The sequence below is a fragment of the Chiloscyllium plagiosum genome, unplaced genomic scaffold, assembly GCF_037043375.1.
Source record: "Chiloscyllium plagiosum isolate Xiang-an unplaced genomic scaffold, Cpla_swu_hap1 HiC_scaffold_1, whole genome shotgun sequence".
Classification (NCBI taxonomy): Eukaryota; Metazoa; Chordata; class Chondrichthyes; order Orectolobiformes; family Hemiscylliidae; genus Chiloscyllium; species Chiloscyllium plagiosum.
The window spans coordinates 72,842,553-72,858,093 of record NW_028270139.1 but is presented as its reverse complement, the minus strand read 5'-3'; the positions used below and the strand labels follow the sequence as shown (position 1 = coordinate 72,858,093).

The following is a 15,541-nucleotide window of genomic DNA, read 5'->3' as shown; positions in this document are numbered from 1 at the left end:
TTTTTCTGCATTATCACCAACTTGGTTCATGGGTTATGTAATTTAACAATGACATCTTTTTGTGACCTTATTCGCTGAACCATTCCTCAGGAAATAGAGTATTAGAGTAGTACTTAGAATGGCATCAGAACTGTGTAGGAGTTAGAAATTTTGAAACTAGATCTGCTCATTGGGTGACAGACAGTAACTTAACTTATTTTAAATATATACTTTAGAAATACATTTCTCAAGTAAGCATTAATTTGTAATGCACCTAAGATTCATTTTTTTTCTCATTTAGATCTGGAGTTGTTTCCGTTGTTACTGTATCTTTCACATCTCATGTATCCAAAAATGGGCAAAAGACAGCATTTTTCTTGTATCTTCTTTGTTGGATGATGACTTTGGAAGAAAAGATCATCCCTGGCCATGGTAAGCTGTAGATATTTGTTTTCAACTGGAGCACATTAAATACATGTTCATTACTTTCTCTTTCAAAGATAAATTCTAACTCATCTTCACTGTAAATCAAGCCCCACTATTCTGAGAGTTATCACAAAAATTAAAGATTTTAAAGAGTACACCTTGGTTGACTGAATGCATTGACCAAATTTATGCAATTCTGTACAAGAAAGGTACCTTTTCACATCTTTGCAGCAAAAGATGGAAGACGACCCAGGGAGATCTACAGCCAGAGGAAGACCGGCATTGAGACAGCAGCAGTAGGGTTTTGAAAATTAAGTTGATGTAATTTTAATAGGGGCATTTATGGGAACAGTATTTTGTTATCGAGTTGGAGGCAGATAGCAAGCAGTTCGGAGAAAAAAGGCTTAGAGTTGTCAATAGTTATTGTTTAATGTTCACTTTTAGAGTTAAAGAATAAATTGATTTTGTTTTCTTCACTGGAATTTGGGAGTTCTCTGTTGCTCATTCTTCAAGAGATTGAGGCGAGGTGAGCTTTTCTGGCTGTTTGGTTTAATTAGCAGAGGGGTTCACCGCCGTGTCATAACAGTAGGAATTTATTACATGTCACATAGACTGACTGCCTCCAGATTGGTGCTTTTTGAATAAAATAGAATAAAATATGTGTCTTCGGGGTGAATTTGCATATGTGCATTAATGTCTGCATTTGCATCTTTGTAGATATGCAGGTTAGGTGAATTGGCCATGCTAAATTGCCCATAGTGTTCAGGCTCATAGTGCTCAGGGATGTGTAGGCTAGGTGCATTAGTCAAGGGCAATGTAGAGTAATCGAGTAGGGGAATGGGTCTGGGTGGGATGTTCTTCGGAGGGTTGGTGAGGATTTGTTGGGCCAAATGACCTGTTTCCACACTAGGGATTCTACGGTTCTATAATTACTACTTACTTTAAACAAAATCATTCTAGTTACGGATAAACAATTATGAAGCATCAAGGTGTAACTCCTACTAGTTTAATCTCTGACGTGTGTGCTCTCTCAAAAAACGACATGAATGTAATGGATAGAGGCATGACTGTCTAAGCAATTCAGTGGTTTCTGTTCATGGATGTGCTGATCAGCATGCTGGTTCCTGGTCTTCCTTCTCCAGGTGTCTTCAGTAGTTTGCAGGAACCACAAGGTGGCTGAGTCGCACTTTTATTAAATGTCTCTGACTTCGTGATTAAAAGTCCAAACCTATAACGACAGCTGAAGGAAAGATGAACTGATTTTCTTCAGGCTCCACGTGGCTTTTACAGCGGAAGACAGGAGAGCTCCTGAGCTGGTGGAGGTGGAATAGCTTTTCTTTATCATTTTTCATAGCCCCAAGCTGTTCATCAACCAAAGAACCAATCACATAGTTATTGGAAAGAGGAGGATCTCTGTCAATGATAACTGGTCACTAGTCCACACAGGAATCAACACTTTGTTGCCAGCTGAATCTCAGTTTGTACACAACTTGTACCCAGCTCGTTTGCACCACTTTCTACATAGTTTGAGTCAGCAACTGTGTAAACAATGCTTACAATGAGTTTCAGTTATTTGCAATTCAAAATCCTGCTACAGTCTTTGTTTTTTAGAATAGATATTTTCCCAATTCAGTCCACAATGAAAAATACAGAAAAATAAAAAGGTACTGTCTTTACCTTATGACAAAACTTGTCTTAAGCATTTTCTAAACATCTTTCTGGACCCCTCCTGATGACTGGATAATACTTGTTTAGTAATCCTGCTTGGAGATTTCACTCTTGTAAAACTATTCTGATTTAGTTCATGATGTAAATATTCACTTGTTACATGCATGATTGTGCAGAATTGTATTAATCTATGTATAGGTATGTCAGGTCAACTAAAAATGAATATGTCAACTGCAATCAGTTTGAAAGATTATTTTTGAAATTTGATTGCTTCACATTTCAGGGAGTTTTGAAGCACCTTTGATATAGGTGTTAGTAGTTTTAGAAGTTTCAAGTAAACTAATAGTTTTAGAATAACCTAACCATTCCTATGGTTTGATTATTACTTTGATTTTATTCATTATTGTCACATGTATCAAAATACAGTGAAAAGTATCATTTTGCCTGCCAACCACACAAATCATATCAAGTAAGTATGTGGGATAACCAAACAGAATGCCAAATATATGTTACGGCTACAGAGAAGGTGCAGAGAAAGATCAACTCTAATATATGGGAAGTCTGTTCATAAGTCAGATAACAGTGGAGAAGAAGCTATTCTTAAATATTTTATATCTTCTGCCTGATGGAAGAAAGTATAACTGTGGTGAGAGGGGGCTTTGATTATGTTAGCTGCTTTCCCGAGACAACAGGAAATATAGATGGAATTAGTGGAAGGAAAGCTGATTTTCATGATGAACTGGGCTAGTTCACAAATCTCTTTAATTTCTTGCAGTCTTGGGTAGAGCAGTTGCCATACCAAGTTGTGATATATCTGGGTAGGATACTTGCTGTGATGCTTCTATAAAAACTGGTCAGAATCATTGTGGACGTGCCGAATTTCTAGAACCTTCTGAGGGAGTAGAGGCATTGGTGTGTTTTCCTAACTGCAGTATCTATGTGGCTGGACTAGGATAGTTTGTTGGTGATATTTTGTCCTCGGAGCTTGAAGCTTTTGACCACCTCCACCTCAGCACCATTGATACAGACAGGGGCATGTCCTCCACTCCACTTCTTGAAGTCAATGACCAGCTCCTTCATTTTGCTGATGTTGAGGGAGGGATTGTTCTCTTTACACCATGCCATTAAGCTGTTTATTTCTTTCCTGTACTCTGACTCGTTGTTGAAATCCAACTCACAACTGTGGTGTCATTAGCAAACTTCCAAATGGAGTTCGAGCTGAATTTGGCTGCACAGTTGTGAGTGTATAAGGAGTATAGTAAGGGGTGAGTATGCAACTTTGTGGGGTTCTGGTGTTGAGGATCGTTGTGGAGGGGGTTTGTCGGGCTGTTCTTATTGATTGCGGTCTTTGGATCAGGAAGTAGAGGATTAGTAAGCTAACGTGACTACAGTAAACCACTTTAAGACTAACACAGTAAATGCTTTTTGAAATCTGGTACTGGATGCTTGGAAACCAGCCAAGAATGTTTGAACAAAGTAATAAGCATAGATTATGAGTTAATTTAAACAGAGATAATCAGTAGGTATATTAATAGAGGCCGGATATATAACTAACGAAGTAACACAACCTTAAATTGTTATAAATCACACAACACCAGGTTATAGTCCAACAGGTTTAATTGGAAAGCACTAGCTTTTGGAGCGCCACTCCTTCAGGTGATCCAATTAAACCTGTTGGACTATAACCTTGTGTTGTATGATTTTTAACTTTGTACGCTCCAGTCCAACACCGGCATCTCCAAATTGTTATGATTTCTTACCCTGCAAGCAAGATTCCCAAGGTCGTGGAAGCAATTCCTTCATGAATGACCTAATGCAATCTTATCTAATGGGGTAGAGAAAAAGGTTTTTTTCAAGTGTTGAACAAAAAGCAGGTATGGAAATTTTGAGTAAGGCAATTATGTCACTGTCTGGGAAAGTGCCCACGAATGTAGGAAGCTGTTCACAGGTGGCTATCATATATTTACAGACTGTTAAGTTAACCAATTAATGTTTGATTGTTGGCTCATTTGTGACTTTTTTTATTTTAAAAAATGACTTAAGGGTATAAATGAAGGTTTTGAGGACACTATTTTGTTAACCTATTAATCTTTCTACATGTCATAAATGTTAATAACTCTCTTTGCTGTTAGGTTGAATGCAACATACTAACTTATTTTAGAATTGCCAATTGTAGCCTTTTTGACAAACACATAGCGCCAAAAGAAATGTATAATACAATAAAATTTAACTTTAGGCATATACAATTAATAATTCTGGTACTCCAACAATATTATTTTGCTATTTGGTCTGTCCAGTCCTAAATGCAGGCACCCATATGAACAGTCTCAAACTCCAACAAGATACTACTGTTACTGTGGAAAGGTTGAAGATCCCCCACCAGACCCTTGGTTGGTACCTCATTCCTGTGGCCAAGTCTGTGACAAAGGATTCAAGCCTCTATGTGGACATAAGTGTCTTCTTTTATGCCATCCTGGTAAAGTGATTTAGAATTAACAAATTGTTCTACTCAACATTAATAAGCTATACAATGAGTCTAACAAGGTTTGTGTTTCTAATTTAGGTCCTTGCCCACCTTGTCCAAAGATGGTCGCTATAACCTGTTACTGTAAAAAAGCTAAACCAGTCTCCCGACGTTGCAGTGCTAAGGGGTGGTCCTGTCAACAGCCGTGCAACCAGCTCTTAACTTGTGGGCAGCATAAATGTGAAAATCCATGTCATACAGGTTGGTTCAGTTATTAAGATTCAAGCAAGTGAGTTAAGAAGCAGGATGAAGGATCGTATAGACATTGTTGAAACTCTCACACAACATCAGATTATAGTCCAACAGGCTCCACAATATGGACATTGTATAAGTGTTACAATTAACCCCAAATGCAAGCAAAATGTATTTTGAAATTAACTACAAGGAACATACTTGGTGAGAGAAAATGGTACTATTGATTTCTAATGTGTTTCTGTCTTACCTGTACCAAATAGAACATATGTGTAAAGTAATGATTTTGATAATTTTTCACTTTTTCATTTTACTTGCTTCTGTTCTCTCTCATATTCTAAAAAGACAAATGTTTGGAGCGTTTATGTAATTTAAAAATTTTTTTTGAAGTAGGATTTTAAATGCAGCAAGGAACACTGTGTTAAATTTTCTGTAGTTTAAACCGCGATGAGCTAAGTTGACATAACTCCATTAACTCTATAGGTGAATGTGATGCCATCCTGCCTTAAAACCTGTTGTGAAACAAAATAACAGTCATAGTTTTCATATATACGGTCTTGCCAGACATAGTGAAAATTTCCAGCAATGTTTTGTTTTCTTTCGTATTTCCGTTATCAGCAGTATTTTGCCAAGTTTTCATTCAAATTATTCAAGATCCGAGATGTCAGTATAGGTGTGTTGAATTAGTATCACAGCTTGTTGTCTGGTCAAGTCATCATAAGTCTTCTATAGATTCAGTGTTCCTATGAAATTTCTGTACCATTGTGCAGTTTTCTGAATGACTTTACTTATTAGAATTCAATTTTTTGGACTAGTAAAACCTATGGTTCTATTTTCATTCCAGATGAGTAGGCTGGATTTGAAACCAATTCTGTGTGGTGAAAAGATGAGGTAGTCCGTTATACCATTCAATTCCCCTTGCAATCTTGGGATGCCTATTAAACCTGGAATGAAAAATAAAACTCTGGTTAAATCCTCCTGATATTATACTTTGCTAAATATGAATAATTGGCAGCTATTAGCTTTCTTTAAATTCTTTTATTATATCTGTGGAACACAATGATGATGAATCTAGTTTAGTACTGTATTTAACTTTTCATGGTTGCTTGACTTAAACTTTTTTTTGCAGTTTTGGGATTTGATGCCACTGGAAAAGTTGTTCTACCATGCCCCCTAGTAGAATTTTTCTGTAGAATGAAAATATCTGTTACTTCGGTTTCATGTCTGATATCCGAAACCTGAAGTGCTGTTTATTCTGTCTATTTGGTTCCAGAAGTAGTGAGAGTACACTATTCTATATTGCATCACAAGATCATTTGTCTCATCTAAAATTTCATAATTTATGAAACAAAATAATCTGGATGCTGGGAATCTTGAATAAAAACTGGAAGTGTGATAGAATTCAGCAGTTACTTAGCATACACATATTTTACTGATTTTCAGCATACTTGCCCCATCGGCAGAGTGTAGCTTTCAAGGTCTTGTTAAAGGATTTAAAGGAGAACTTTTGATAGAACGACTAAGTGATCAAAATTAGGCAACGACCTTTCTGATATGCAGAAAAACAGAGTACTATACCTTGATCAAGTTTGTTTGAAATTTGTTTGCTTTTGTTTGAATTTAGAAATATATTCAAAATTGTCTATAACTGGGTTAATTTTTGTTCTTAGGTAATTGCCCGGAATGTCCTCGTGTTAGCAGACAACAGTGTTTGTGTGGGAAGGAAACAGCTGAGCGGCTATGTGCTAGACCACAATGGCAGTGTGAAAAGGTAACCTGAAGTAACAATAGATTAGCTAGGTAGATCAGATGAATTAGTGATTTATTAGTGACCCTTCTGACAATTGACCCATAATCAGTTGTTGGAAATTAAAAGCAGATATTGATCAGAAACAGAAGACCCTACTGAGTCGATTGCAAACTTGTTGATAATCCAAAACTACTTATTAATATGAGTAACATTGCTGAGGGATGTGAATATTATGTACAAATAATCAGTTCAGAACTTGTGTTATGCAGTTGCAAACTTTAGAAAAAGTTTTTATAATATGCAGCTTCTAACTATTTATTTTTACCTCCTGGGGTCTGCAGGTTCTTAACGTGCAAAGTGCCAATTTTCATTAAAGTAACTGAAGACACTTTGGTATGGTCAATATTTCTAAAATGTGCAACCAAATTGGTTGAGGGAGAAGTGCAAGTTGGAAATCATGGTTCTCTGGAGGTAAAAGTAAGGCTGTTGATTCACAAGTCATGTGCTTCATAGCTAAACATCTCCAATTGAATCACTGATGCCAAAGTGACATCAAATGAAAAAGCTTTTCCTCACTTCAGTCTTGCTTCTTTTATAGATCACTTTAAATCTATGCCCTTTAGTTCTTGTTCCTCCTCCAAATGGAAACAATTTCTCTTTATCTACTCTATCCAACTCATTCATGATTTTAAAAACATCTGTTTGATCTGTTCTCCTCTCTGCCTTTTTCTCGAAGAACAGTCCCGCTTTCTTCAATTTGTCCTCATAGCTGAACTTCCTCAGCTTTTGAAGCTATTCTTGTAAGCATCCTTTGCACTTTTCAGTGTGTTCACATTCTTCCTATACAGTAATATGGTGCCCATAACTGTATACAATACTGCAGCTAAGGTCTATCTTATATAAGTTAAACACCACCTTCTTGCTCTTATACTAAAGAAAGAAAGAACAATACAGTACAGGAACAGGCCCTTCAGCCCTCCAAGCCTACGCTGATACATTTTGCCCTTCAATACCAAAGTTGGCTTCACTTACAGGATCCGTATCACTCTATGGCAGTGTTCATGTATTTGTCCAGGTGATTCTTGAATACTGCTATTGTGTCTGCTTCCATTACCTCTGACAATGTGTTCCAGGCACTCGCCATCCTTTGTGTGAAAAACTTGCCTCACGCATCTCTTAAACTTCATTTCTTGCACCTTGAATCTTTGTCCCCTAGTAATTGACTGCTTACCCTGGGGGGAAAAAAACTCATACTTTTCATTCAACCAAGCCATTCACAATCTTTTAAATTTCTAGCAGATCACCCTCAACCTTCTGTGTCCCAGTGAAAACAAACCCAGTCTATCCGACCTTCCTTCATAGCTAAAAACCCCATACCAGACAATATCCTGGTAAACCTTTTTTATACCCTTTCCAAAGCATCCACATCCTTCTGGTAGTGTGGTGACCAGAACTGTATGCAATATTCTGAGTGTGGCCTAAATAAAGATCTATAAAGCTGCAGTGTAACTTGTCTATCCCTCTACTCAATATGACCCTATTAATAAAGTGGAGGATGCTTTAACCTTAATGGTTTCTCAACCTATCTGCCACTTTCTGTGTACATTTATACTTATGTCCCTCTGCTTATGCACGCCCTATTAGAATTGTACCCATATTTTGTATTGTCTATCAAAGTTTTTCTACCAAAATACATCACTTAACACTTCTCTACATTTGAAGCTCATCTGCCCAATTATCTGCCTGCTCCACCAGATTGTATATGTCCTTCTGGAGTTCTGTACTGTCCACTTCAAAGTTTATAATTCTACAAGTAATATTGTTAGCTGAGTATGCCATTGCTGAAAGGTTTGAAACATGCTGCCTTTATTTTACAGGACCTCTCATCCATGTTTTTCTTGCTCTCCTCACACTCACTGTCCCCGCAACTCACCACATACTCTTTTTTTTTTTTCCCCCCCACCCCCCAACACACCCCTCTCCCCCACATCTCTGTGCGCTCTTCCACTTGAATTTTGAGTGTTTTCTTAAGAGTATTTCTTTCAGCATCCTGTATAGTTGGGCTGGTTACTTCAGACGGGGTTCCAACATCACATCTCTGACGCGGACATGTGTTCGCTGTTGTGCCAGAATTTAACGAACAGTTCTCTCGAAGATTCACTGGACCCAAAATGTCAACTCTGCTTTCTCTCCTCAGATGCCCACTGAGCTTTTCCAGCTATTTTGTGATTTACAGTATCTTCTGTTCATTATTGTAGATTAGCTTACTGGTTTCTATTTTGTACGCTTTTCTTAACTTATCCAGGTTTTTTTTTTCATTTGTAGAAGGGTTGTGAGCATTGCTGTCTGGGTCAGCAATTATTGGTCATCCCTAATTACCCCAAAGAAGATGGTGATGCAGTGGGTGTAGCACAGTGCTGATAGGATGAAATATTACAGGACTTTTGATCACAGTGAGGGAGCAACAATTATAGTTTTTAGCTAGGATGGTGCACCTTGGGGGAGCTTGAAAGGAGCTGTGATCCCACACCTCCACCCTTGTCCTCCAAGGCAGTAAAGATCAGTGATTTGGAAGGTGCTGTTGAAGGAACGTCTTGTCAACATGTACTGAAGTGACTCACAATGTTAACATAAATAATTTTTAGGATTTAGATTTCAGTAAAATTGTTTATGTAATTTTATAAATTTATTGCTTTTAGGTGTGTGGAAGAACTCTATCTTGTGGCAATCATACATGTGAGCAGGTCTGCCACCATGGGACTTGTGGAAATTGTCCTCGATCAGGTTACAGGGCTTGTCCCTGCGGGAAATCAAGTATGTGTGCACATACCGTTCATCTCCCTTACATTTTTTGTTTAAGATTGTTTGTTGTTTATATTGTCTTGCTTTCAATATTATGGTTTTGCCCCCTTTTTAAAATCAATGTTACATTCTAAATTATTTTGTTCACAGCGCGCAAAATATCTCACTCTCGCCCCAGGTTCCTGGTGCTGTCGTAATTCAGTCCTGCATCATTGCATCTGCTGCAGAGAAACTGCAATAATCCAACCAGCTCTAGTATGCTTTCAGATTTCTATAATGCTTACAGTTTGTCAACTAGAGCTTATTTGCTGGCATGCTTACCTTTTTAAAAATTCCAGGTTCAAAACTCTTTCCAGGGCTTGAGCCAAAAAGCAAAGCAGATGCTCCTATGTCATTCCAAGTGAGTGCTGTGCTGTCAAAGATGTTGTCTTTTAACCAAGACCCTATCTATTTGTTTGGATGGATGTGAAAAATCAGAGGATAATTTTGAAGACTAGGGAGTTACTCCTAGTAGGCAAAGTCAATATTTCTGCTTCAGTCAGCATCACAAAACTTCTTATCACAGTGCTCTTTGTTGAATTTTATTCTGTACAAAATGACTCCTGTGTTTGGTAAATTGTAATAGTGAATACCCTTTGAAAAAAATCTTCATTGGCTGTAAAGTGGGTTGGTGGTCACGAAAAGTATTCAATAAAAATCACTTTTTTTTTTCTCAGCTATAATTAAATGAAATCCAGTATGATATAAAACAAAAACTGGTTTACAAACACACAGTACCCATTTTATGGGGTGAAGAAGTAATCCCTTTTTCCTCTGCTCCGCTTTATTTGTAGATAATGGTTGGTGTTGATTCTCGCATTCATTGTCACAGAAAATTGTCTACGTTCCAGAAATGTGTCTGAAATATAAAATAGTTCCTTGAATTAGTTACTCTTCAGCACAGTTTATAAATGACAATGGCAGGAGTTTCTGGGGGTAATTCAGGAGGCACAGCAGAAATTCATCCCAAGAAAGAAGAAACATTCTAAGGCAGCTGTGGTGAAGATTAGTGGGAAGTCAGAGGATTGAGAAGCCTTTAAAATCCAGTGAAGGACAACTGAAAAAGCAGTAGTGGGAGAAGATGAAATGGGGGTAAGCTGGCTAGTGATATCAAAGAAGATTGTCAAAGTTTCTTTAGATACATGAAAAATGAGAGAGGCAAGAGTGGACATTGGACTATTGAAAAATGAGGCTGGCGGATTAATAATGAGGAACAAGGAAATGGCTGAGGAACTTAATAGGTACTTTGCATCAGTGTTCATATTCGAAGCATACTGGAACTTTGATAGTCGGGTCGGAGGTGATTGTAGTAGTCATCATTAAGGAGAAGGTGGTAGGAAAGTTGAAATGTCTAGAGGTGGATTAATTACTCCGACCGGATGGACTACTCTCCAGTATTCTGAAGGTGATAACTAAGGAGTTTCTGTAGGCATTGGTGGTGATCTTTCAGGAATCACTGAAGTCAGGATGGCTCCCAGAGGACTAGAAAATGACTATTTAAGGAGGTAGGGAGGCAAAAGACTGGAAGTTATAGGCTAGTTAGTCTGACCCTTGTATTTGATAAGATTTTGGAGTCAATTATTAAGGATGAGATTGTAGAGTGCTTGAAAGTGCATGGTGAAACAGGGCTGAGTCATGCATGGGTTTGTCAAGGGAGGTCATGTCTAACAAATCTTTTAGAATTCTTTGAGGAGGTAATGAGCAGGTTAGACAAAGTGGATGTGAGCTATTTGGATTTCCAGAATGCCATTGACAAGGTGTCACAAGAAGCCTGCTAAATAAGACAAGCCCATGGTGTTTTAGGCAAAGTACAGGCATGGATAAAGGATTGGCTGACTGGCAGAAGGCAGAATGGGAGTAATGGGGTCTTTTTCAGGATGGCAGCTGGTGACTAGTGAAGTTCCGCATTAATGATCTGGACCAAGTGACTGAGGGCGTTGTTGCCAAGTTTGGAGGGAAAGGTAGTGAGGAGGAAGCAGGAAGTTGGAAGAAGGACTTGTGCAGGCTAGCAGAGCGGGCAAAAAGTGACAGATGGAATACGATGTGGGAAAGTGTGAGGTTATGCACTTTAGTAGGAAGAATAGAAGTGTAGATAGTTTTCTCAGTGGGGAAAGGCTTTGGGAATCTGAAGGACAAAGAAACTTGGGAAGCCTAGTTCAGGGTTCTCTTAAGGTTAGCATGCAAATTCAATTGGTAGTTAGGAAGGCAAATTCATTTCGAGAGGGCTAGAACACAAATGCAGGGCTGTACTGCTGAGGCTATAAAAGCTTCTGGTCAGATCACATCTGGAATATTGTGAGCAGTTTCAGGCCCCATTTCTAAGGAATTAGAATTAGAGGAGATCCGGGGGACTTTTACAAGAATCCTGGGATGAGAAACCCATCACATGAGGAGCAGTTGAAGACTCTGGCTCTGTACTTGGTAAAATTTAGAGAGATGAAAGGGGATCTCATTGAAACTGGATAGAAGCCTAGATAGTTGAAGTGGAGAAGATGTTTCCACTAGTGGGAGAGACCAGAATCTGAGGACTCACCCTCAGAATGAAGGGATGATTAGAAGGGAGTTCAGGAGGGATTTCTTCAGCCAGAGGGTGGTAAATCTGTGGATCTCATTGCTACTTAAGGCTGTGGAAGCCAAGTTATCAAATGTCTTTAAGGCTGAAGTACATTCTTGCGAGATTGTGGTACAGCAGTAATATCACTGGGTAGTAATCAATAGTCCTTGGCTAATGCCCTGGGGAAATCAGTTCAAAACCCTTGACAGTACTGGATAATTTCAAGAAATGGTTAGAGGCACTGGATACTGCAAATGCTCTGTGTCCTGACAGCATTCCTGCTACAATACTGGAAACGTAGAACTTTGTGGGAAGCTGGAGACGTAGTTGCTGGCCCCTGTGCTGAGATTTGTATCATTGATAGTCATGGGTGAGATGCCAGAAGTCTGGAGGGTGGTTAATGTGGTGACATTAATTACAAAAGCTGGTAAGGAAAAGCCAGGGAGCTATTGACCAGTGAACCTGATGTTACTGGTGCATAAGTTGTTGGTGGGGATTCTGACGGTCAGGATCTGCGTGTATTTGAAAAAGCAAGGACTAATTCGGGGATAGTCACCATGGCTTTGTGCATGGGAAATTGTTTCTCACTAACTTAATAGAGTTTTTTGAAGAAGTGACAAAGACATTTGATGAAGGTAGAGCAGTGAATGTTGTCTGTATGGACTTCAATACAGCTTCGACAGGTTCCAAATGGTAGAATGGTTAATAAGGTTAGATCATATGGAATCTTGGGAGAGCTAGCCATTTGAATACAAAATTGGCTTGAAGGTAGGAGACAGGGTAGTGGTGGAGGATTGTCTCTCTTCAGATTGGAGGCCTGTGACCACTGGTATGCCACAAGGATCGGTGCTGAGCCATTTTTCTCATTTAGACAGAGCACTGAAGAAGTCATTTGGTACATGTGCCTTTATTGGTCAGTGAATTGAATATAGGCATAGGGATGTCATGTTGCAGCTATACAGGACATTGGTTAGGCCACTTTTGGAACACTGTGTTCAATTCTGGTCTCCCTGCTATAGGAAGGATGTTGTGAAACACGAAAGGATGCAGAAAATGTTTACAAGGATGTTGCTGGGGTTGGAGGGTTTGATCTATTGAGAGGCTGAATAGGCTGGAGCTGTTTTCACTGGGGCGTCGGAGACTGAGGGGTAACCATTATAGAGGTTTATAAAATTATGAGGGGCGTGATAGGGAGAATAGCCAAGGTCTTATCCAGGGTTGGAGAGTCCAAAACTAGAGGACATAGGCTTAAGATGAGAGGGGAAAGATTTAAAAGGGACCCAAGGGGCAATGTTTTTAGGCAGAGGATAGTGCATGTATGGAATGAGCTGCCAGAGGAAGTGATGGAGCCTGGTACAATTCTATCATTTAAAAGGTATCTGGGTGGATACATGACTAGGATGGTTTAGAGGGATATGGGCCAAATGCTGGCTTATGGGACTAGATTAATTTAGGATATCTGGTTGGCATGGATGAGTTGGACTGAAGGGTCTGTTTCCATGCTGTACAATTCTATGACTTGCTTCAGAAAATGTCACATCCTAGCCAAGCTCTTCGAGTACAGCTGCAACATTGGCATGAAGGTACAGTATGCACTTCGTTATGGTGGAAATAAGTCTGCAATGGACCATGAAACATGGACTGAATATTAAGAGCTATGTGGTGCCTTTTAAAGTTATATTTTTTTACTTCCAGCCATCCATGCATATAGCTTAGTCTGCTCTCTGTGGCCTGGTTTCAGTTACATGGAGCATAGAACAGCACAGTACAAGCCCTTGGCCCTCGATGTTGTGCCAATCTTTTATCCTACTCTAAGATCAAACTAACCTACATACTCTTCATTTCAGCATCTTCCATGTGCCTATCCAAGAGTTGCTTAAGTGTTCCTAATGTATCTGACTTTGCTACCACAGCTGGCAGTGTATTCAACGCACTCAGCAGACTTAGCAGTCTCCTAAACCTTCCTCTAATCACCTTAAAATTATGCCCCCTCATAATAGACATATCCACCATTGGAAACAGTCTCTGGCTATCCACTTTTTCTATGCCTCTCATCATCTCGTACACCTCTATCAAGTCACCACTCCTCCTTCTTCACTCCAATGAGAAAAGCCCTAGCTCCCTCAACCTTTCTTCATAAGATTTGCCCTCCAGTCCAGGCGGCATCCTGGTAAGTCTTCACTGCACCCTTTCTAAAGCTTCCACATCTTTGCTGTAATGCAGAAACCAGAACTGAATATAATATTCCAAGTGTGGTCTAACCGGGGCTCTATCCAACTGCAGCGTAACCTTGTGGCTCTTAAACTTAATCCCCCTGCTAATGAAAGCCAACACACCGTTCATTATCCTAACAACCCTATCAACTGGGGTGGCAACTTTGATAGATTTATGGACATGGACCCTGAGATACCCCTGTTCCTCCACACTGCCAAGAAATCTGCCTTTAACCCTGTATTCTGCATTCAAATTTGACCTTCCAAAGTTAATGAATTCACACTTCTCCAGATTTAACTCCAGTTCTGTATCCTGTCAATGTCCCGTTGCGACCTACAACAGCCCTTTACACTATTCACAATTCCACCAGCCTTCATGCCATCAGCAAATTTGCGGATGACCCTAAGTCGGTGGGGTTGTGGATGGTGGGGAAGGATGTTGCCGGTTACAGAGGGACATAGTTAAGCTGCAGAAATGTGGAAATGTGAGGTGATTCACTTTGGAAGGAGGAACAGGAATACAGAGTACTGGGCTAATGGTAAAATTCTTGGTAGTGTGGATGAGCAGAGAAATCTGTGTCCATGTGCATAGATCCCAGAAAGTTGCCACCCATGTTGATAGGGTTGTTAAGAAGGCATTCGGTTTGTTAGCTTTTATTGGTAGAGGGATTGAGTTTGAGTCATGAGGTCATGATGCAAAACTCTGGTGCGGCCGCACTTGGAATATTGCATACAATTCTGGTACCCACATTATCGGAAGGATGTGGAAGCATTAGAAAGGGTGCAGAGGAGGGATTGACCAGGATGTTGCCTGGTATGGAGGGAAGGTCTTATAAGGAAAGGCTGAGGAACTTGAGACTGTGTTTTCATGAGAGACAAGATGGTTAAGAGGTGACTTATTAGAGGCATACAAGATGATCAGAGGATTGGATAGGGTGGACAGTGACAGCCTTTTTCCTCAGATGGTGGTAGCTAACATGAGGGGACATAGCTTTAAATTGAGGAGTGATAGTTATTGGACAGATGTCAGAGGTAGTTTCTTTACTCGGAGTAGTAGGGGTGTGGAATGCCTTGCCTGTAACAGTAGTAGACTTGTCAACTTTTAAGGGCATTTAAATGGTCATTAAATAAACATGGATGAAAATGGAAAAGTGTAGATTAGATGGGCTTTAGATTGGTTTCACAGTTAGTCGCAACTTTGAGGGCTGAAGGGCTTGTACTGTGCTGTAATGTTCCATGTTCTAACTTACTAACCCACCCTTCCACTTACTCATCCAAGTCATTTATAAAAATCACAAAGAGCAGAGATCCTAGAATCGATCCCTGCGGAATACCACTGGTCACCAAGCTCCAGGCTGAATACTTTCCAGCTACCAACACCCTCTGTCTTCTAT

General features: G+C 39.5%; 1 protein-coding gene across 1 annotated transcript in view; it reads left to right on the top strand.

The window, feature by feature from the left end:
• Positions 1-15,541, top strand: part of nfxl1 (nuclear transcription factor, X-box binding-like 1) — a 173,184-nt gene that overhangs the window by 26,673 nt on the left and 130,970 nt on the right. The window contains exons 4-8 of the mRNA XM_043691569.2: positions 281-411; positions 4,371-4,549; positions 4,637-4,798; positions 6,460-6,560; positions 9,239-9,353. Coding sequence (XP_043547504.2) covers positions 281-411; positions 4,371-4,549; positions 4,637-4,798; positions 6,460-6,560; positions 9,239-9,353 — 688 coding nt within the window. The remainder of the gene's footprint in view (positions 1-280; positions 412-4,370; positions 4,550-4,636; positions 4,799-6,459; positions 6,561-9,238; positions 9,354-15,541) is intronic.